The sequence below is a fragment of the Brugia malayi genome (genome assembly GCF_000002995.4).
Source record: "Brugia malayi strain FR3 genome assembly, contig: Bm_v4_ChrX_scaffold_001, whole genome shotgun sequence".
In the NCBI taxonomy this organism is placed as follows: Eukaryota; Metazoa; Nematoda; class Chromadorea; order Rhabditida; family Onchocercidae; genus Brugia; species Brugia malayi.
In genome coordinates, this window is record NW_025062479.1 from 9,123,020 (window position 1) to 9,146,521 (window position 23,502).

Below are 23,502 nucleotides of genomic sequence, written 5' to 3' on the forward strand. Positions count from 1 at the left end.
TATAATTCCGAATTGCTGCAATCGACGTTCCACTACAACTGTACTTTGTCTTTGTCAACTGTACTTTGTCAACTGTATCAACTGTATCTACAACTGTACTTTGTCTCTTCGCAAGATTTGGAAAAGTAGTAGTACTACAAGTCTCAGTTTATCCGGAATGTTTGTTTGCTGCGCTTCGTTTACTAATCCAGCAGGATTCCATCTTCTGGAGACAGTGTAGGAAAGGTGAAGCAGGTAGCTAGGAAAAGGTATCTACAATGTTGGTTCTTGGTTTAACTTTGTCTCGCAGTTTACGTGATAAATAGCGTACTGTCACTTAAGAAGTTCTGGATATCTACTTTTTGGTGTCTCTTACTGTTCCTAAGCAAACTAACGCAGAACAGGAAACCTGCTGAAGAGATCCACTGTCACGCATTTATGAGGTTGCTTCACCTGTAGAGGAAGTGGATGGTTCAGCACTGATATCTGTGTGTGTTACCGTACTGCCATTTTACAAACTGTATTGCAGTAAGCAAAAATAACATTAAAGCAGCCAGTATTTTTGTAAATAAAGATTATATTTCCCATAAAAGAAAGTTGGTTTCCATTAGTTTGAGTGGACGGAATCACTGTTTTTTTCTGTGACACTTTTTTACGAGTCATGTTATATGTTCTTTATCTTTTTATCACAGCTCCCGCTTGCATGTTTTTTATGGGTACCATCTGTTTCCAGAAACTTTGTGAAGTCTTCCTTATCCATATTTGGATTCCATTCATGTAGTATAACTTATTAAAGCAACGATGAACAATGTGTTTGGACAGTAATGCGTAAGGAACTGATGAGCACGGGGAGAAAAAGATGCAAGAAAGTTCATGGTATAATCTTCGAAAAAAATTCGAGTGGGGGACTAATTCTAACTTGGAACAAGCACAATACTTTCGCGTACGGATAACACCACTATGAAAGGATGTATGCTTTTTAAATATATCAATATTTACTGCTTGTCCATAACATATACACATGATTGCAACCCGTATACATGCTGATTTTGTTAGAAGCATGCATACCACAAACTACAAACAAAAGTCTATGACAAAGGAAAAAGGATTCAGAGGAAAAAAGAATCGGAGTCTGTGACAAAGGAAAAAGGAATCAGATTTCAAAAAAACGGAATCAGATACGTAAGTCGACATAATTACGCGCAAAGCACATGCACCTCTTTGCCCATTCTTGACAGTTACAGCAACACATTCGGATAGAATGGGACGAAGTGTTTAATGCCACGTCCCAAACGACTGAAAGTGTAAGTGAGAGTGCCCGCAACTGCTGAAACTGCTAGCGAGCCTGTCATGCAATATGTTGCCGAGATTACAATTATGATTTTTGCAACTGTTGCCTAAAAATTTACTGCGTGAAAACTAAACAATGGAAGTCCTCTTATCTCAATGGTATGGCAAAAGTGGAAGGAGAGAGGTTCGAACTTAGGATAAAAAAAATTAAACATTAAAATCATATAAATATGCAGAAAAATACTGAGAATTAGAAAGACAGAAGTGTTACCTGCTTGCTTTCCTTCAGACCATATCTGCAGTACTTTGCAAAATGCTCGCAGTTATTTAGCAGAAGATTATAGTTAGTCTTCCCAAGCTATAATGTTTAATATGAACTGATGATTTATATGGTTTAACTAAATAACTAATGGATGATTCATTTTACTACATACGTTAGTAACTACAACGGAAATAAATCAAAAATAATCTTAACCGAATAAAGCATTACCATAAGTAGAGCTCGATCAACTACAACAGCCGGTGGAAAGGGCTTTTTCTCCTTATCAAGTGAATTATTTATCCGACAGCTATCACCGTTAGCAACAGTTATTAACTCGTCACGACGAATCTGAAATACATTAATGAATAAATATTTAAACTTTTTTTCTTGATCTTATCGAGTTTAAATTGCAATTTCAACTTCCATATAAAATATCCAACGGGATCTCAGCAATGAAAATATGTTTTGCATATAATGAATTTCTATTCATCCTACATTCACTCCTCACTTCGACATCAATAAGCCGAAAGCGTACGAGTTTTTTCCATGTGGAAAAGTGTTTCAAAGGCTATAAAATACTGAACAAAATAACCTGTATTTGACTACTATAAGACATCTTTGTTCTAATAGTTGCCAGGGATTCAACAGAACTGCTAATAAGGTTGTCACCAAAATCACCGAAATCTGTCCCTGTATGGGCAATGTATGCTTTCTTATCGTGAAAACCGATGAATACTCCCCAGTGCTTAAATGTTTGAATTATTCAACAACATAAAATTCTAAAATTTGAACAAACACATAGTACTTGTTTTTTTTTTTCGAACAGATACAAAAATCTTTCTGTAAAAAAATAAAATAAGAACTGAAACTACTAATGTCGGATAGCAGTGGATATGAAGAATATGTGGGCGGGATTTATAAATTAATGGATCACTTAAACCAACTCAGTGAATATGAAAAAAAGATCAATCGCATAGTACTAAAAATATGAAAAAGGTACCGTGTATATGCGTCGTTTTATATTACCAACGGCTCGTTGAAATTCAATTAAATCACCTATTTCTAAGTAAGAATGGAGTCCCTCTGCCTGCATCCACTCTGTGACGAGTTCATCTGGTTTTAACATGTTGAAAACATCTGCAATAAGTGCATTATACGTATATCAATGTCGCCTCCCGTTAACTGGTGATCACAGCTTCTGAACAGCTCCTAAGTCTTAAGGCAAACACCATGACTATTTTGCAACGACGAACGACTATCATTTGTCAATAATCCGACCTAAATTCATCCAGTTCCTCGAAATGGTGATTATTTTTGTTGTTGATAAACGACCAGAGACCCTCGCACATTCAAACAGATTAAGATTCCTCCATCCGGTATTTTTCATTGTGAGTATGCTATAGCATGCACTTCTTTCTTTTTCTTTAGCCAGACATCTTCTTTATATTTATTTATGGAGAGAAAAAAATCTGCTGATGTGTTAAAATCGAACCAAATAAAACAAGGAAATGTAATAGTAACACAAGAAAATCAACACTATTCCTACATTGCACACACAGCATTCAAGAAATAATACTACTCATGCATTACATACGTCATCCTTATATCGCAAGTGGCTCCAGAAATCAACTATACCGGTTCATACATCATATGAAGAACACTATTATAAGAAAATTCTTTTTTTACATTTCAAATGATAATAAAACAACTTCATACAAAGTAACTATCAATAAATCGGAAGATGTCTTCAATTGCTACGGCCGAAGTTTCTTCATGTTGATTAGTTCCCGCACTAACATAAGTTACATAAGGATGCTTTCCATGTATCGTATTGTTGTCTATTTGAAGCCCAATTTCAGTCTGCGGAGTTGCTCGCCAGTCTTGTATTGCTGGTAACCAATCCATAGCACTTACAGACGGTAACGTAAACACAGCATCCGTAAGACATACACATTTAAGTCTCTTCATCCATTCCTCTGACCAGTAATTTTCTATCTATTAAAATTCAGTTGTAACAGGATTTAACAGCAAGAGAATGATTCATTGATTTCTTAAACGAATTCAGAAAGATTTATAAAATCTTACAATGCCAGCGACAACAATGCCACCTGCACTATGTGCAACCACTGCAATTGAACTTGCTTTCGCCCTTGCGACATATGTTTTCCACACAGTAATACCATGTTCTAGGGGCGTCCTACTTTCCTGCAATAAATTTTGTAATAAATGATAATGCAAGCGCATAAGTTATTATTGCTACCACTGTTCTCTGGACAGACCATTTATCAAAGAAATGTTAATAACTGCGGTAGTTGGTTTGTTACTAGCACAGATACATTATTTGTTGAAAGTAAAGGAAAAGAACCAACTGGCAGTAATTCAATAGGATCGTTGTTAGTTATGTTCATATTAGTGTTCATCACAACCACTCCCCAATTCCGCCTTTTACACATTCGCAAATATGGCAACTGTGAGCCCATATTTAAATTTTCATTCATTATAAGTCTGAAAAAGACCAAATAAACACATTTTTTTCATTCTAAAATTCTTGAAATGGGTAAAAAAAATAAAAAAGAATTGTTCAAAACATTTGGAAGTTGTATAAATCATGATTCACTTTCAGCAGAAACTCCTTGGTGGCAATATGATAGAATCTAGAAGTGTTATCATGCAAATACTTACTTTCTACTCCACTGTCCTGCACGAACAGAACCACTGCCATGTATAAGTACAACAAGATTTTCTTTCTCATACCAATCTTTGCTGAGAAATATGAATGCGCTTCTTTTCTTGTTTGTATCGTCCAGCTATAAAAAAGCAGCAACGAGTTATACTGATAAAGTTTTATAGCCATTAACATTCTTTTGCTATCACAAATAATACTGAATTCGCTTTAGCCGAATAAAAATTCCTTTGCATGTATTTTTTTTAAAATCACTTTGGAAGCAGCAAAAAACAAAAGCATACATAGTGCCTTTCCATATTATAAGGCGGATTTTCCATTATTCGATAAATCTCTTCAGTGACGGCTAAACCGATCTTTTCATAACTTTCTTGATCAACGAATTCATATCTTTTCTTATCCTGAAACAAGGAACGAAATTTTTATTTGCAAATCCGCAACCCTAACTTTCCACAACAAATACTCATAAATCTCAAACAAGTTTTCATTTCTTTCCTTATCAATTTCTATCTTACAAAAACAACCAAAGCAAAACCTTATCTCTCATAACACCTTGATTATCAAAGTGGTAACCGAGTGCTGCCAAGCATGGCTGTTTCACATTTTCTGATTCGGAACTAGTTGTTTCTGAAAACTTCATATTTCCACAAAAAAGAAAAAAAAAAAAAAAAAACACAAAACATCTCACATTATCACAAATTAGTTTTGACAAAGAAGTAATTAAAAATGATTTAATTTGGGATAAAATAAAAGCATATACGATGTTCCTTGCTAAATCGAATAAGATAAGGTTCAAATCATCATTAAGATTGTCGGTCGCAACAGAAAAACGTTGAAGGAATGCGAAAAGGATTATTAACTGGACGATATATGCTATAATACAACTATTTTCTCATGATGCTTAGTTCCACAGCAGTGTTTGTCATAAATATTTTAAACAAATATTTCATTTGGGAAGAAACTTTGAAACTTTAATTTAATTAACTTACCCAACTGTAAACACAATGGATTCATGTTGTAGAAGTGCTAGATAATTCTTTTAAAAAACCAACAGATTTGGTTTCGTTGTCGAATTATTGAAGCAACATTTAGAAATGATAAAACAAAAACAAAAACAAAATAGTTCTATAGCAACCTAACAACTGACAACATTATTGGAACTTTCACAAATACAATGAGAATTATCGCTCCACCTTTCAAACAGTCCAACATTTAGCCGTGTTGGTTAAGTGAGGAGAGCTATTCTGGTCACTTTAATGAACAGATATCAGATAGATTCGGATCATGCAAATAAAAAAAGACATTCTCTTATAACTTACTTTATTATAAGGATGATCCATTCATTTTAGTATTTTGAATGTTCATTATCTTATCTATGACCAATTAATTAACTATGCATTCGTGTTATAATCAATGTAGATTACGCTATAATTAATCCATTTGGAAACAAACTAATTAATCTGTAATGATTAAGAAATTTTTTCATCTGATGTGCTGTATTTTCAAAGAAGTTATACAATAAGGACAATAAAATGTATTATTTTTTATTGAATTGAATGAAACATACAAAATAAAATGACTATGACAAACAAGGAAATGGTTGGTGCAAAGCAATATAGAAAATAAATATTGATTCTATCTATAGTTCAATGCCTTTCAACATAATTGCCTGGAAATGTTCCGAACTGACCTGTTCGTGGTAAAGTACCTGCAAATTCGTTATTATTGAGAAGTCTTTTAGATAGAAAGGTATTGTGGATATCAAAGTCGTCCTTGAAGCTTACAAAAAATGTAGAATAATTGAATAATTTGAAAAGAAAGGATGATTCTGGACAGTTTTTCAATCTCATACTTCAAAAATTTCCGATATCTAAAAAACGAAGAAAGTTAAGAGATCCGACTAACCAATGAACCAACCATCGTCGCACTTCTCAATAACAAAAACGATATCATTTTCTTGGAGCTCAAGTTCGTCCGCATTTTTTGGCTTGTAAGCGTATAAGACCCGATAACTGAAGTGAACAATCATTTTATGTTTCACAGCATTACACAAACCTTTTAAAAATATTTAATTGAGCGGGACATTGCTTCCTTGAAAGTCTACCACTCAATTTAAATCAACATAATATATCCGGCTATATCGATCAATCTTTTATAGTGCTAAGTCTATCCAATATCATTCATAGTTCAATTTATTGTATTCGCGTGTCGGAGAAATTGCATCTAAGATGATACTTCCTGAATACATCATATTAAATATTGTAGTAGAATTAAGGAAAAGATAAAAAATCTAACATTTCCACATTTTTGGGAATTATATTCACCGGTCCAGAAAAGTCGTTTTGATTGTGTCTTTTCTGCCATTCTCCCATTTCGTCTACGGGATCTGTCCTTATTGCTATTGCTGGGTTTTCGTCTCTGTAAATGTAAGAAGCATTTAAATGAATAGCAGGAAACAAACTGTAAAAAAGTGAACTTTGTTTTTATTTACAGTATTAATTACGCATATCAAAAATTATGAAAAAGTTGAATAATAAGCATAAAATGTGTCAGTAACACTTGAAAATGAAGGATAGATGAGAGATTTCTTTTCCTTTATAAGTTCCACGCAATAAACAGTGTAATTGTTGCAAGTGAAGAAGATTCGAATCTCTTTCTTAATCATATTGTTGGCAAGTTTTAAACGTATACTGTTCATTCAATGTTGATAATAAATGATTATGATACCAGAAAAAAAAATGGCATCATAAAGCCAATGAAAAATTCTTGATAAGATAGATTGAGGAAAAAAGATGAAATATGAAGCTCTTTATTCGAATTACCGACCGTCCAGTAGTGGCCTATCGTGGTTCTAGTTTAACTGGTTTAGGTGAAAAGTGTATCATATCAGACTTTCAGTTGTGATTAACTATATTTTTTATTCTTCAATTTAATAGTTCCTGGTTAAACTATTAGTGATTTCATTGATCATAAACAAATTATAATAATGAGCGCACAAATAAATCCAGCAGTCTGGCAAAAAATGAAGGACGATTCGGCTCGATGTACAAGAAGCATTTAGCTGGTGTTTCCTCGAAAATTGTTGGTAATTGCTTTGGCAAATCAGCAGATATTGCTTGCCAGAAGCCTTCGATAACAGCATCTGATAAGGTATCCATGAATGTATGCCAAGCAAATAACACCGTTACACTGTAGTGTTTTACCATCAGATAGTAGAGGATACGATTCTCTAACAGTTTCCAGTAGTATCTATGATCAAAATTTATTGTACGCAAAATCCGTGCTAGCTGACGTCCAAATTTCTTGCATACCCAGGCATTATACATTGTATGATAACACTCTAGAATCTGATCCAGAAATGTAACTAAAATAGTGTAAATTTGTTGTTCCACCGCATTAGTTACAAAACGTGGTCGGAAAGCGAATTTTGTCGTTGCTAACTGTTGCTGCGGATTGTTATTTCCCAAAAAATAAGCCTGGATTAGATCATATTCTGTTTGTCGGCATATTCGGATTTTATTTCTTATTGAACGCCATGATGCTCGCAATGGATGTACTACTGTTCCTGCTGTGCAATGCATTGAATATCCTCACCGTATATTTTTTTTAAATAATGATATCCTTATCAATTCAATTACTCGTTAAATCTGACACATGATTAGAAATATGCATAAACATCAACGATGACACTTCCCTTTACTTTATCCATAATTAACTTCAGTCGGCAATTCTGCAATATTTGTAGCTTTTTAAATGAAACTTGTGAAAAAAAAAATAAAAAAAAAAAAAAAACATACGACTCATAAATCTCGGCAAAACATAAAATATAAAATTGCAGTTAATTCGAAATTATCATAATTTACCACTATATGTAATGATTACGAACCAGTATAAAGTTATTGAGATGGTGATTATTCAACCAATGCTAAATGCTAAGGAGTTAGAAAAATAACAATTAAGAAATAGAAATATTTTTATTAAAAAAGAATGAATGAAACGATCAAGAATAAATGGTTTTAGCAGAAATAAAGTTTTCAACTCAATTTTAGTTAAGATTCAGATACTGCAGAAAATTTGAAGTTAAATTTGAGAAAAGTACTAAACTAGGTGAAGAATTCGTCTTGCTTTACCCAGCTTTGGTTGTTGATTTCTATTCTGAAGAGAATTTTACCATTGAAAAAAATAAATCTTTGAAGACTGACTAACGATGCTTGTTGAGTGAGGTAGGGGAACGATTGAGGATAAAACAGTCTCATTAGGAAAATGGTTTTTTATTTTATTATCCAAAAAACTTAAAACGTGTTGCTTAGTAACAACGCGACTAGTCCACTTCACAAATGTGGCCTCACTAATTTACAAGTTTATTGGAAGTGATCTTTATAAGCAGAAACTACTAATATAATTTAATATTTGGCTTGGCTGAGATGTGTTAAACTGGCGCAGCTTAAGAAAATTCCATTATTCTATCGTTGTTATTCTACTTAATGCCTTGGCCATCATTTTAGATGTAAAGAAAAACCTTAACTACTGTTCAGCAATATGTATCACAGTGTACGGAATTGTGATTAGAAACACAGTGTTTTATTTATTGTCAAAGTATAATCGATTTTGCTGGTGATTAGAATTGATCACATGTCATTAAGAAAACTTAATAGAATTTTTAAAAGAAATCAAAGAAATTTCAATTGGAACACTTTTGAAATCTTTCAGTTCGAGCACAAATGAAAACTTGTTGTATCTATAAGCACTTAACAGGTGTTGCTTCTAATCTTTTGCATTTTTTAAGGTTGTTACTAATAAATTGAAACAGCAAGAAAGAAGGCAGTTTTGTTTCAAGTTTTTGAGTAATGAAACAGATATCTAGCAAAAGTTTTCTGAATTGATCGATGGTAACAGCTATATAGGCTGAAGTTAAAAAGAAATCCATCTTAGGGTGGTTTATACAGAATAAAATAAAACGAAGTCCCGAGATTAGCAATTGTCAGAACAACGAATGAATTATGCTGTGTAATCCCAGAACTTAATAAGACAAAAATAGTTCAAATGATTACTTTCTAAAATCTTGTAAAGAGGACTGCTGTTCATTAATCAAATTTTCAACGGTTCCATAGCAAATGTGCAAAAGTACGTTGCACAACCTTCGGAAGTGCCTGCAACCCAATGCAACAAAATTTTTTTTGACAACAAAATTATAGATCAAAAATCCATTTGCTCATATGTAATGACATCTAAGAGAGTAGTGTCGCTGCGTTAAATTATTCTCAACAAATGTTATTGCTTCTATCTAACCTAGATATCATTATACAAATGAAATTGAGTGTTAATAATAACGTGATGTGCAATGGCAAAAGTTTATTAGGTTAAAATAATTAATTGAAGGTAATGACTAAAAATAAGTGAAAAGTATAAGAGAGGAACCGGTTTAATATATGAGTTACTTAAAGACATTTCATTGTACAAAATCATAACTATTTTAGTACGAAGTCAATTTATTTTGAAGCAAATCTTGAGTTTTTCAGAAAATTCCCACTTATGTTATTTTTTTTTAGGGAAAAAGAGAACAAAACTTTAGAAATGAAGCATGAAAATGAAATGCTAGTGCTAACAAATAAATCTGAAAGATAGACATGAGGAGAATTAATTATTATATGACAGGGTCTAAAAAAAAAAAAATGACATCAGTCATTGCTCTTTTTTCGTTTCTCCTTTTCCGCTCAGAAAGTGCTGCAAAATATGGCTCAAATTGTCGTGAAAATAAGACGGAAATTTCTCATTTTTCTTCATGGAAAAGTTAATAAGATGTAATCCACTCATCTTTTTCAGTGAGTATTTTTTGAAGTGTTACTTGCTGACACTGTTGTGAAACTTCTACAAAATATGAAAATCGCTGTGGTTGCATAGGTTTATTTCTCATTATTTGTGTAAAGTATTGCAGAAATAATTAATTCTTCAGCACTTTGTTTAATTTAGAATAATAAATGTCAGCACAGTTTGATAAAATGTCAAAGAAATACAGCCTTTTTTTCAATTGAAATAAATTACTCTTAAAATTTCTTTTTTGGTTTTTATTTAATCAGTCACATTACGCTTAATCTGTTTTTCGCTTAATCTGTTTTTCCCAATAATTGCTTTTGGTGGCGGGGTGGCAAATTTATTGCAATTTAAATTTTATACCACAACATTTCATATTACCATTCAAAAATCAGGTAGCATATTATTTTCTACGTTATGAAGCATAAAAAGTTGAAAACATAATCCAAAAAAAAATGTTTCTGCAAAAGCAGACATGCATTACAATTCAAATTCAGAGATATCATCACGAAGATTCCATAGGTTTTCTAGAAATGTTCTTGCTTTATCCTCTTCAAGACCCTCCTTTCGGCAATGTAATAATGTGTCGTAGGTGATGAACGAACAACAAATAACAAAGTAATAAAATCGCTAACTTTCCTCAACTTTAACATCCCTTTATCCCATTATTTCCTTCAGAATCATATTGACTGAGCAGCTCAATATCAGAAACGGAAATGAAATGATAGGTATTCAGGATTTTCTTACACTAAAACAAAAATTAAAGAGGGAAAAAAGAAAAAGCCAAAAAAAGGCATCAAAGACGATACTTTCAAGAAAAGGAAATTAAGAAGTGTTTTATGATTAAATGACTTTTAATGAGTAATGTGATATAACACAGAACTGATAAAAAGCAAACTTTATTTTCAAATTTTTGGTGATAGGATTTTTTTTTTTTTTTCGTTAAATTCTCCATTAATTTTTCTTTGAATCACATAAAAATTGAAATAATTTGTATTCTTGTAGCTTCTGATAACAGCACTTAAAAGAAGTGTATTTATTTCCTAAAACGTATCAAAGGGTCAAAAACAAGTTTCTCAAACAGCGAACCCATAAATGAAGTAATTCAAAATTAATGATTGAAAACATCAGCATAGAATTTGAAAAACAAAATTTGTGACCGAAAGTCATTTCTTTGATAAAAAGAAATGATAAAAAGATAAAAAGAAATGATGTTATGCCTTGTTATGCTTACTTACTGATAGCATTATTAAGTTTTCTTAAGTATCTCATTTAATGCTTTAGTGTCATATTTACAAAAAAAGGAAAAGTAAAGAAATATTTTAATGCCACAATTTGTAGCCAGTGATTATAAAGCTAAATAAAGTGTGAAATAAATCTTGCTTAGATATTTGCTATATCGGAAAATATATATCGAAAACGAAAAAAAAAATGCTAATTAATACTTGCTATATTAGTTATTTGAATATATAATTAAAAATATTGAATAAAAATAACTAGATTTGATCATTTAATGGTAGATGGACCTTCACTGGCATCGCTTGCGCATTAACTTTTTACATAGAATTAAATTTTTAAGCAATACGATCATTTCATTAAAGTTCAAGAAGTCTTGTTTCAAGAAAATAAACAAGATAAACTGAATTAAAAGTATCACAGATTAATTACCTACCTGTGCTTAGTGAAGCAATTTTCTAATTATTATTATTTCCATTTTAGTTTTTGAACAAGAATTAATTCGCGCGGAAATTAAAACCGATACTTTTCAGAGTTCACAAAACTATATTTAGTCAATAGTTTTGCTGATACTTTCTTCAACTCAAAAAAAGTTTCTGAAAAATTGAAGACAAAAAGGCGATAAACCTGAATGGAGTAGCATTGGTATGTGGTGTTTTAGGTCTATCCGGTATTGATATTTCATTGCTGTCACATAAACTGATCTCACGTGCTTTACGAACGTATGACTTGGGAAAAATGCCGGTTTGTCCGTGAATATTCTTACCCTCGATCCAATTAGCATCAATATTTCGCAAATGACGCAGCATTTCACCCTATCAGTTGTCGATATATGAATTTTTTTTTTTTTAATTTAATAATTACGCAGTGAAGAGGATGAAAGAGATTGTTGATCATTTTTTCGAAAAAAAAAAACAAAAAAACAAAAAAACTGTTTGCAATTATGAGGTGTTTGATTTAAAATGATTTTTGAACATTTATTGTAAGAATGGGTAAGCCAACCAAGTTGAAACATGAACTAAGAACTTAGCAAACCTTTTTCAGCGATAACTCATTCTTATTTCTGGCAGAAAATGGATACAAAACGACCAGTCTGAACTGTTCGCTTTCCTCATTGCTGTCAATCTTTAATTTGCATTTAAAATTTTATTAATTGAAGTCCATATATTAACTTCAACAAATTAATTCTTGTTAATCCACTGAAATTTGAAATCCTATTCCTCTGCTAAATGTGTCATCCGACTACTGTGAAGGAAAGAGAAGCAATCACAATCCCTGGAATAAGCAGTTTATCAGAAGATATTTATAAATAAATTAGCTGTAGAATATTGCAATGAAAATACGAATTTATTAATAAAAACATTACTTGTACATAGGAAGAAGGGAAAATGCCACTTTGACCATTAAGTTCGCCCTCCATCCAATTGATATCGATTATGCGATAGACCCGTATCACATCACCGCGATTAAACGATAATTCTCTACAAATTAAGCATCATGTTTCCAGGTATTTTATTAATTTTTAAGAGTACATCATGGAATTATTTGCAACTGGATCGGTGGAATTATATTGAATCCATTGCTTTTCAAGGTAGTGACGCTCACGATTCTGAATTTTTCGAAAGAATTTTGTGAGTTAATCTTTAAGCACTTTTGATTTACTCTTCGTATTTAATTAAACATGGCATTATTTGATAAAATATTCACTCAGCAGCTCGGAAAGAATTTAAAAAAATAAAAGAATTTCTTTTTAAAGTAGACAAATAAACTTGCAGCAAGAAGAAAAAAATTAAATTAGGATCGAAAAAGCAGATTAAGATTAGTTATGACTAGATTAAAATATTACTTAGGGCTGACAGCTCTGAAAGAGTGAAGTGCAGTACAAGTCGTAATTTCAGTTTTTGACATCGTTTGAGGGGTGGCAGCACGTTCTGGCCGTCCAAATTCGTTGATCAGTCCACTAAAGCGATCAAAATTTTTCTGAAGGGCCGGAGCAGCAGAAGGTCTGAAAATATTATCCTTCATTGATCATAAGTTTACCATCAATGTAAAATATCACCCCAGCAAATAAACAGTTAGAAGTCAAAAATATTCTTAAATTTATCACTACCAGACTTAAAAGTATTTTATCATTAATTGCAGCTTGAATCAATTTAGCCACTCTTATTAGCACGATGCACCCAATAATAATAATCAAATTGTAAGTTGCAAATATAAAACAATAGGTTTCAAGCACTGGAAACAAGCTGGTCCGAATATTACAAACTGAAAGATGGTTTTTAACACGATTATAATTGGTAACCATCTTATCAAGCATCATTTCTTAGTGATAAAACATAAACCTGAACTACCTGATGTTCATGGATCAAAATTAAAAACGTAAACTTCCAACAAGCATACTGAAATAATAGCGAAATAGTATTAGTAACTAACACATATCCATGCCGTCGACTCTGCTGCTGTTGCAATTCTTCGGAAAGCTTCTCAACTTTCTGCCGGAGAAGAACTTCATATTTCGCAAGTTTTTTTATCTTGGCTACATCACCAGTTGACTGGTCGTTTACTTCTGACCTATCTAACAATTATTACTACGATTAAAGAAAAAAAGCATCAGATTAAAAAACGGAAGATCGAAAAATACATCGATTTGGCAATCTACTCTGGGTTCTCTCCTAAATAACCAAGAGATGAAAAGTAGAAAAGAATTAAAAGTTTGAGGAAATCTTAATTTCTTTTTTCAAGGAAATCTGATATAAAAACTGAATTTAAAATTTAAAATGAAAGTTTTTCGTGTTAACTGTAAAATAGTAGTGCTGAGTACAAAATGATTCAAATATGCAAGTTTGGCATAGCAAAATAGAGGAATAGTAACAGCAGTTATGACAACGGTATAGAAAATATTAACGGTTCAAACAACAGATAGATTAGACGGGACGATTTGACAATCGGCTTCGTGTGACTCAGTAGTCCTAAAGGTTACATAATTTAAAGTTTGAGCAATATCAAAGCATGCGACAATGCCTTAATTCTTATGCAATTTGCATTAATATCGAGTATTTCCAAAAAATAAAATCAGTAGTGTAAACACTGAATGGGTAGTTGATCGATAAAGGCAGTAGAAATATTGGAATTTAATTTGTATACTCAAGGATTGGTTTAAGATACAGCTTTTGGCAATGGTTAGGAAACACGACAAAGATATTAATAGGCTTATTTAAAAAAGTGCAATGTTCGAAATTTCTCTTCACTTCATTCACTAATTCACATTATTTTAAATTTAATGCTTTCAATGTAAACTATATTTGAAAAAAAAAGTTAAATATCTTTGGGCTTAAGACAATTATTTGAATAGAATCTATTTCATGCAGATTAAGTCGAGAAATTCAAATATATTAATTAAATAGAAAAAGGAGACACACCTGAGTTGATATAAGATGAGCAAAACGAACAAGGAGTTGTTAAGTTGGTGGGATATTTAGGAATACAATAACAGTTAGAAGTAGAAAATGATGTTGGTGATATGCTGTGACTTCTGCTTCTCTTGATGTTGTTACTATTAGTTCCACAAGCTTCCAAGCAGTCAACTAAAGTTTGTAAATACATAACGGACTGATCTAGAGGACCTCCGATTGCTGTTGATTTGACAAGTTTATTCAATTGCTCCATAAATGATTCCATATGAATTTCTTTTTTATCCAGTGTTTTGCAGAGATATTCAATCTCAGTCCATGATAAATTATGACAAGAAAAATGACAGCATAAGCATTTCGATGCTTCTTGCTTACAGTTCTGCTGAAATCGATACGGTGGTAGGTGGAAATGCTGAGTTTTAGAGCGTTGTTGAGCAAAGCAGTTAGTGAGGTAAGGCCGATGTGATGATGGACAACACGATGCAGCACCTAACTCATGACGCCATCTAGGTTTCCACTCTTCAAGCTCACGATTGAGATTTTCTGAAGACCGCTGATATGGTTGTTCCATTCCACTTTGACTTTCTACATAACGTCCAACACTTTTGCTACGTCTCGATTGCAATTCATAGTTTCTGAGTGAATTCTTCTGGTTGTCAAGTTGAAGGTTCGGTGTCCAAGATCCTATAAACGTTTGTTTCGGATAATTTAGAACCTTTTATAAGTCACGAATTCTCACTCACAGAACGAAGAGAACGGAAGTGAAAATTCACTTACGGTTTATTCGCTGCACGGTTGACGCTGGAGTTGAGAGTTTTCTTTGCTGGCACCTCAGCACCGAAGGATCTAAACAATTTTTCATGAATGCGACATTGAGCAAACTAAGAAATGAGAGATCAACATGTCAAAAAGAACGAAGTTTATTTGATTTTTTTTTTTTTTTGCAAATGAATGATCCGATCAATAGACTTATTTCTAAAACCATAAAGGAAATGGTGATGTTGTAGCAAGGAAGTAAAAACAGAGCACGTGTAATTGATATGGATATATTCTTAGTCTCTAAATTTTCATCACACATTCAACCAAATTTCATCAAAACAACAAAAAACAAACAAGCTTATACATATATTTATTATACTAACATCGCACCTTTTTAATGCAAAGGAAACGGTGAATTTTAGAATATTAAAATTTTTCTTTTTTGTAAATTTAAAGTATCATTTCAAGAAATAATTTCATATGAAACAATTTTTAAATTTTGAAGAGAAAAGAAATGAGATTGGAACAACAAACTGAATTTTTTTTTTGGAAAAAATGATCTACTATCACTAATCAGCTGTGCAATAGATGACATTGAGTATAACATACCATCACATACTGTAGCTAATATGGTAATGATCGTTCCCTGGATTTAGTTGACATTTACGCTTGCCATGCCACGCTATAGAAGTATGAGCAAATAGTGCAAATGTGATACGTTTCATTTGTGAGGTCATGTAAAAATTTTATCTTCCTCTTTTTCAAAGCATTTTATAGAAATTTTCAAATTTTATTGTTAATGACAAAAAAAAAAGAAGGAATAGCAGTGATGATGGTTGCGGTTATCAGTGGCAATAAACTGATACTGTTTGTAGTCGCTTCCTTAGATATTTAGAATAAATTCTAGAAGTAAAACAAATCTTTGGAGAGCACTTTTAACTCATTCGCTGATGTGATATGCACATTCGTCTCTCTTTTAAGGATAACAATTAATGAAGAAGTCCGGGCACACTCCCCAGACTATAAATGTTCAGCAAACTTTCGTTTTACTCCAATATAACAGTTATGAGTAGAGTAAGTTGTGGTGAAGTAATTCATGAAAGCATTTATAAAAATTTCAAATTGATTTTCAGGAATCGAACATCAAATCGCTGCTTAGTTCATTCTTTGTCAATTTTAGGTCTTAAAAAATAATAGCTGTATTATAAACACTAATTTGTGGTTGTATTATAATTACTAATTTTTAAAAAAATAGCAACTGAACTAAATCGAAATCTCTCACAATTTTTGCATCGCGCTACACTTTATAATTAATATTATCAGTGTGTAATTAATAAAAAAGGAATTTCGTGAATACTTGATGGTGAGATGAAAAGAAGCTTGCTGTAAAAGTAGTAAAGATGAAATAACTGAACAAAGGTGTGAATAATAAACAGATTGATTGGGTAACAGTTAAACTTTCTTTCATTTTAATTGTTTCAACTACGAGAAGACTAGGGAGATATAATAAGTGCGATGGAAATAAACTGAGCAAAGCTATGGTGATGCACACCAGTGAAAGGAAGGAAATAGTACGAATGTGAGGTAGAGCGATCGAATGTAATGCTTATGTAGCATTTCATGGCATTTTAAAGCATATTAGCCTACCATGTGCCATGAAGCCTAGCTGAGAGATACAAGCACCTAGAAGCAGCACTTCTGCCACTGAACGCAGACACTGACACTTATTACTTACACACCATTCATTCTGCGCATAAAAAGAGATACCAGAAAATCTGAACTTTTTTTTGAAATTCCTCTTCGTCTTCTCTTTCAAAAAAATTCCAATGACATTCCAGTTATTTCTATTAGCTTCAACTTTGGATCAATTTCAGTACCAATGGTGTATTATAGTTGACTTCTTTATAGCAATAACATAAAGAAATGTGAGTGGAACGAACAAGCAACAGTGAGATAACGGAAACTAGAATAATGTGATTTAATTTGAAATACGTGCGTGGTTAGTGAGTACAATGAATACAAGCAACATAATATCAACTGTAATGGACATATAACTATTTGCAAATAAAGCAAATTTAGTGGCGTGTGTAAAATGGAATAGTATCACGAAGGTTCTGAATACTGACAAGTAGGTAAATTTAAGTTATTTTAAAATCACAGATTCTTGTTGAAAAATAAGTATATCAATTTGTTTTGATAAAAGATTCCCTGAAATTAAAATAATCATGAAATAACTTGCCTAACTGATCAACTACATGCATTTTCTTGAACATAGTGCGGTACCAATTAGAATTTTCAGTATGAGCATCATAGCGAGGCATGGTACTTGATGTACCTTTGCTATCGTAACTTTGTGAAAGCATTTGACATGGTGGTGTTGACGTTGGTATTTTTGATGAAGATGAAGCATCAAACTGGCTTTCTACTCCTTGAGCAATATCAGTCCTATGATTACTTGTTGGAATAATATCACTTCTAAGATTATTTGTCGAGATAATATCAGTGTGGTTCGTTGATACAGGTATTTCCAGGTCCTTAATAACCATTTTATTTCTATATTTATTGTGACTGTTTACGAAGAATGATGGCGGACTCAGCGTTCGGGAACTTATAGTAGCGTTAGCAGTGGTTGAAGGCACGAAAGGTTGTGAACGATTATCAACTCTCTGTTTGACTGGCATCAATTTCTGGTAATCGCTTAATTGGTTGTAAACTGCTGTTGTATCATTATATAGGGAAGGACTGCAACCATTGTTCTCCTCGTGCTTGTGGATGATTGGTGATGATGAAAATACACCTGAAGAAGAGGATACTGGTGCGACGAATGTGTTGTTGGAATAAATATCGAGCATATTCGGAGAAACAATAACTGAGGAAGAAAGTGTCGCTGTACGATTGAATGATACTGGCGTTATGCAGGATATATGCCGCTCCACCGGTTCATGTACAATAGATAACTGTTTCTGTAGTGTTGTATTACTGGATGATTGAGAATTGCTGTTAAGTTTTGACATCTTTGTTGCCAGATGTTGAAAATTTGATGTATCATCATGTTGCGGAACGTATGGATATTGTTCATTTGATCCGGAAATCCATAATGGTGATTTCGTATGACTATTACTAATTGTAATAGTTGGTGGAGTAGATGGCATTTTAACCTCCAATTTCTTTGCAATTTGCTCACGAAGGGAAGCAACCGATTGAGTTTTCGGTATTTCAATGACTCCTTCTACTTTAACCATCATCGAATTTCTATTACTACCATCTCTTGCTTCGGTTCGCAAAGTCCACTTTGTCCCACCAGATGAAGACCCATTTCTTGGCCTAACTTTTATTTCCGTTGATGGAGGTGGTGGTGTCTTAGGTAGCCGAGGTGGTATTGTTCTCATCATCATCTGTAAATACAAACATTTGTTACAACAACATTGTCAGCATATTATACGCTCCCATCTCTTGTTCGATGAAATTACATCAACCTGATTGAGCTGAAGTAAAATTCTTAAAATTCTCTACGTCTGTCGATTCATCATTTCGTTATCTTTGCCATTAAAATTATTATTTTTTTTTTTTTTTGTTTTAAACTGTATTGTTTTGTGACTTGCGAAATCAAATTAATTAAAATGTTCAACTTATAAATCAAGAGAACAAACCATTCCGGATAAATCAGCAAAAATCAAATACAAACAGTTTACTCCCCTTGTTCCAAGAATTTGAAGGGAAAAATGCAACATTTATTAACAGAAAAGTATCATTAATCTATTAATAATTTTCAGGACAAAGTAATTGTTGCTATCACAATAGCCGAACAAAAAAAAAAAAGTACTGATGGCATTCTTCTCAAAACTATTTCAAATTTCATCACATTTTTTCGATTTTTTCTTCACTACACTTCACACCTTCTACTACACCGATAATACTTAATAATGCGCCATATTGTGAATTAAAACTTCGTCAGTACATTTCCTCCTACTAACAAACATTATTTGTATTTATTCTTAATTATAATTATTTATAACATTCATTTATAACGAATCTTTTCATTTTTTTTTTTTATTGATGACTTTTCAGTTTACCACTTCATCCTCTTTCTGAAAATGTAAAATTGCTGAAATGCACACTACAATTATTTTTCAGTTCTCATCCCACAACAAACATATAATTCGAAATCTTGGTCATTCCAAGTTAAAAAAAATTTCATATCTAATAACTTTTGAAAATTTTATCCTTCTTCACGACTATACAAAAAATTGTAAAATGGTTATTGCTGTACATAAAACAGTTCTGTAATTGGCAATTCGAAACACATTATGCTTTGCATTTCAGGAAACATTCAGTTTCTTTTTTTTTTGCTTATGATGAACTTACTAATATCAAAAAAGTTAAATTTACTTAGAAAAAAGCAACAATCAGTGGCAATACAAAGGAATATTAAAATATTATATTAAAGACTATATATTTCTATCAATTGATTACTTATTCAATTACTACCTTTACTTTCTAATAATTCCATTGTACATTGAATTAACTACGAAAGGCCGCATAATTTTTTAAGGTTAAGATTTGCATAATTAATAATCGATCCAAATATTCAATATTTTGATGATTGTAATTCCTGTTAAAATAATAAAATTGTTAAAACTTATTAATATTAATTGTAAAATTTATAGCAGCTGTAGTGCGTCAAAACTTATCACATCTACAAGAAATTTCATGTGACTACAACACTGGAAATATTTCCATTATTTTGAGAAAATAATACAATTTTCTAGATTTTTATTGGATATATTATTTAATTTATTCTGAAATTATATTTTTGTTCGGCGGTGACAGGACAAATAATATTGAATATAAAAGATTTTGAAAGTAAAACGGAGCACAAATAAGAGAGTAGCAGTCATTTCCATAGATTTTAAGTCAGGACTTTTAGATAGCTCGTTAAAATTCGAATACGGGCAGTATGATTCAAGTGCTCCGTACATTCTAATGAATTTCATTTGATGAATTTGATTCAAACAAATACTTTTGGAAAGAATACAAGATGTTATAGCATTGAAAATGTGTGGATCAGTTCGTGTATTTTCAAATTCTCCTTTTACATTTTAAAAATTGGAGAAAAAATGACTGAAAGTTGATTCCAGAACATTGTCATTTCAGTTCAATTAAGTTATGAGTACAATGATAGGTAAAAGGGTTTGCAGAAGGATACCTTCTTGGTTTGCTTTCAGCTTTTGAAAACATACTCCCATTACTAATTAGTTTCTCCTGAACTACAACCAGTTGTGGACACCAAGGTTGGAGAGACTTCAGACTCCATAAATAATTCATCTTAAAATTGACTGTTTAATTACTAAATAGTCGAGATATCGAGAAGAGATACAGGACAAACATGCAGACTGGACAGATTAACAAACAAACAAACAGTCATGATGACAGGTATGACACCAAACAATTTTTCAGCAAAGATTTACCTTCTCATTTCGAAATTTTGGTTTTTCTGAGATTTTTTTCTGTTCATCGGAAACCTGAAATTTAATCTTTCGGTTGAATTCAGGCACCTAACATTTCTGTAGAGATTCTCGCATAAATCCAAATAAAAACATCTTAAAGAGCTACTTAGTTTGGACGATATACAAGAAGCATATTTTTTTGTACAAATTAAAAAATTTTAACTATGAAGACGAAAATGTGAATCAACTTTGATATTTTTTAAAGCTATGAGATGATACATTCATTCATGAATGGTACTATTGATCACCATACATTTACAAATAATTGCAGCTGAAACAAGAAAGTGGAAGCTTTACTGGAGGCAGAAAAAAGAAAAATCGGAAATGAGGCTGTTAGGAAAATATTGTTAGAAATAATCTTAAATATTATATTTCTTTTTTCTCTCATGTACTTTAAAGCTTTCTATTGCTATTGCTGCAACGAACATTTTGCCTTATGATTGATGAAAATGCATAAGGAAGCTAAAAGTATTTGATGGATTTTAAGTTACTCTTCCTGTATTTCCTCATTTTCTTTCTTCTTTCTTCTCTCTTCCTTTCGTATATCTTCCAAAAAAGAAAGACATCACATTGAATTATAATAGGAATATTTTCAACAATTTTTGAAATCAATGAAGATGAATAAAAGAGATTGATAATCATTAGTCGGCAAAAAAACGAACGAAGGAAATTTTCGAAACACAACAACTATCAAATCAATCAATGCTGCATACTTAGTTCTTTAATTGAAATTGTAAAATTAACTCTAGCAGTACTTTTTAAGTTTAGAAAGAAGAAAACGAAAAGAACATCTAAATATTAATAAAAATTGGTGTAGCATGTCGAAACTAGCACGATGAAACAAATTGGCGTCTACATGCAGCTTGCGCAATTTTGCAAATCTAATAAAAAATTTTTGCTAATTACAGAATAGCCATGCAGTTTTATCAGTTTGCATTGCTTCACATGCTTACCAAACATCAATCTAATCCATTAACGATTTCATCAAATCATTTTAAATACTTAATGCAACTACTGATGAAGAAGTATATAAAAGTGCCTGGATGATTCATACATGGGGAAGAAATTTATAAGATATACGAATAATATAAGAATTAACTGAGAAAAGTTTAAATCAAAGATTAGTACTCGAAGCTTCTTGGGGAAAGCGAATTGTGTAAATTCATATTATCCGCAAGATAAAAGTGGAAAAAAGGGAAAGCAGAACTGTTGAAAGAAAAAATTAAATAGTCTGAAATAAAGAGTATAGAATGTTGAGGATAAAAACATACCAAATGTGCTCTTGATGAAAACTTGTCGAATGAATTAAGTGAAAGTGGATTCTTATTGGGATTTTTTGGAAGAGGATTAATATTAGATTCAGGGTTACATTCCGTTTCTAATACTAAGATAGCGGAAGACAGGGAACGTAAAGTAGATGAGAATAATTGTCCGGATGAAGTTACTGGTATTGCCATTGATGTAGCTGTTGTTACCAATGGCGGTGCTGCTGCAGTTCGCGATTAGCTTTAGCATTATTGCAAACTTAAAATCTCTTTCCAACACACAGAAGCAATAAATATACGCTTTACACAAAACATTGCCATCCAGTCATTACTACTTTATATATTAATTCATCAACATCTCACTATCATGCTAAATTAGATAAATTTTAGGGCGATCTTAAAATTAGACATTTAATTTACGTCAGATATTCGAATTGCTCTATTTGAAATCTTAAATATTTGAGAAACTCAACAAATTGTGCAAAAAGCAATTCTTGTTCAAGATATCATTTAAATTATTGTTGTAATGAATTTATTTTTCTACATCTTATATTCACCACTGATTTGTAACTTACTTTTTCGTCTCCTTCTTTTTTTATTAGCAACATTTTCATTGATAAATTCCCATCTTTTTTAATTACAACAGTTCAAAAAAACTTTCGTATATTTGATGGATAGAAATATGAGTTAATATTTAATAACATAAATATCATTGTTTACCAAATGATAACTCAGATCAGAAATAAGTTTCTGAAAACAACTGAATTAATGAAGCTGACCTGTCGGATTTTCCGCTAAAGAGTAGTTTTCTTCGACGAAACCGTTGCTGAAAACTGATATTTTTGAAAACTAAGTATAATTTAAGCAAACTTATAAATATTTGATATACAACATGACATATAATCATGTAAATAAACAGTTGAAACAGAGAAATGACTGACGATGGAATGCCATTGAGACGTTGCTTTTCAGTTACATAAACATTGCACTTGGTTCTATTAGTATGATTACTTCAGATTTTCCATTTCGAACAACTCAGTTTATTGTTTTGCTGACCTTTGACAAAGAATAGTGTAGTTTGAAATATTAAACCCTATTTTTTTTGCCAAAAAGCTAAGTCAGATAAATTATTTATCTACAAAGAAGTACTCAAAAGATAAACACATTCATTTAAACAAATTGAAGTGCACGAAAGGATAAATACTTGCCTACTGTAAGGTTAAACATACAAACTATTTTGCTTAAATATGTGCAAAACAATTATGACTACGTACCTCGACGCTAATTGTTTTCTGGTACC

The 23,502-nt window shown here is 31.8% G+C and overlaps 2 protein-coding genes across 3 annotated transcripts; both read right to left on the reverse strand.

Annotated features, from left to right (window-relative positions):
- Positions 1 to 1,217: 1,217 nt before the first annotated feature.
- Positions 1,218 to 5,228, reverse strand: Bm7142 (Uncharacterized protein; the record flags this gene model as incomplete). Its single annotated transcript, XM_001898740.2, has 12 exons — positions 1,218 to 1,376; positions 1,541 to 1,627; positions 1,760 to 1,879; positions 2,124 to 2,276; positions 2,532 to 2,668; positions 3,256 to 3,526; positions 3,617 to 3,736; positions 3,901 to 4,036; positions 4,214 to 4,338; positions 4,499 to 4,615; positions 4,750 to 4,841; positions 5,204 to 5,228. The coding sequence occupies 12 exons, from the start codon at positions 5,226 to 5,228 to the stop codon at positions 1,218 to 1,220; spliced, it is 1,542 nt and encodes a 513-aa protein (XP_001898775.2).
- Positions 5,229 to 5,860: 632 nt separating this feature from the next.
- Positions 5,861 to 22,394, reverse strand: Bma-sorb-1 (Uncharacterized protein; the record flags this gene model as incomplete). Of its 2 annotated transcripts, XM_043074197.1 has the most annotated exons (13): positions 5,861 to 5,922; positions 6,120 to 6,226; positions 6,510 to 6,632; positions 11,889 to 12,076; positions 12,297 to 12,386; positions 12,628 to 12,742; positions 13,108 to 13,266; positions 13,695 to 13,836; positions 15,161 to 15,355; positions 15,449 to 15,517; positions 17,757 to 18,825; positions 20,899 to 20,952; positions 22,209 to 22,394. In XM_043074197.1, 13 exons carry the CDS (start codon positions 22,392 to 22,394, stop codon positions 5,861 to 5,863), a joined length of 2,559 nt encoding a protein of 852 aa, XP_042930131.1. The 2 variants fall into 2 exon arrangements, with proteins under 2 accessions (XP_042930131.1, XP_042930132.1); XM_043074198.1 differs by lacking the exons at positions 5,861 to 5,922; positions 11,889 to 12,076; positions 12,297 to 12,386; ... (6 more) ...; positions 20,899 to 20,952; positions 22,209 to 22,394 and adding an exon at positions 7,211 to 7,795 and having other exon boundaries at positions 6,179 to 6,226.
- Positions 22,395 to 23,502: the final 1,108 nt, after the last annotated feature.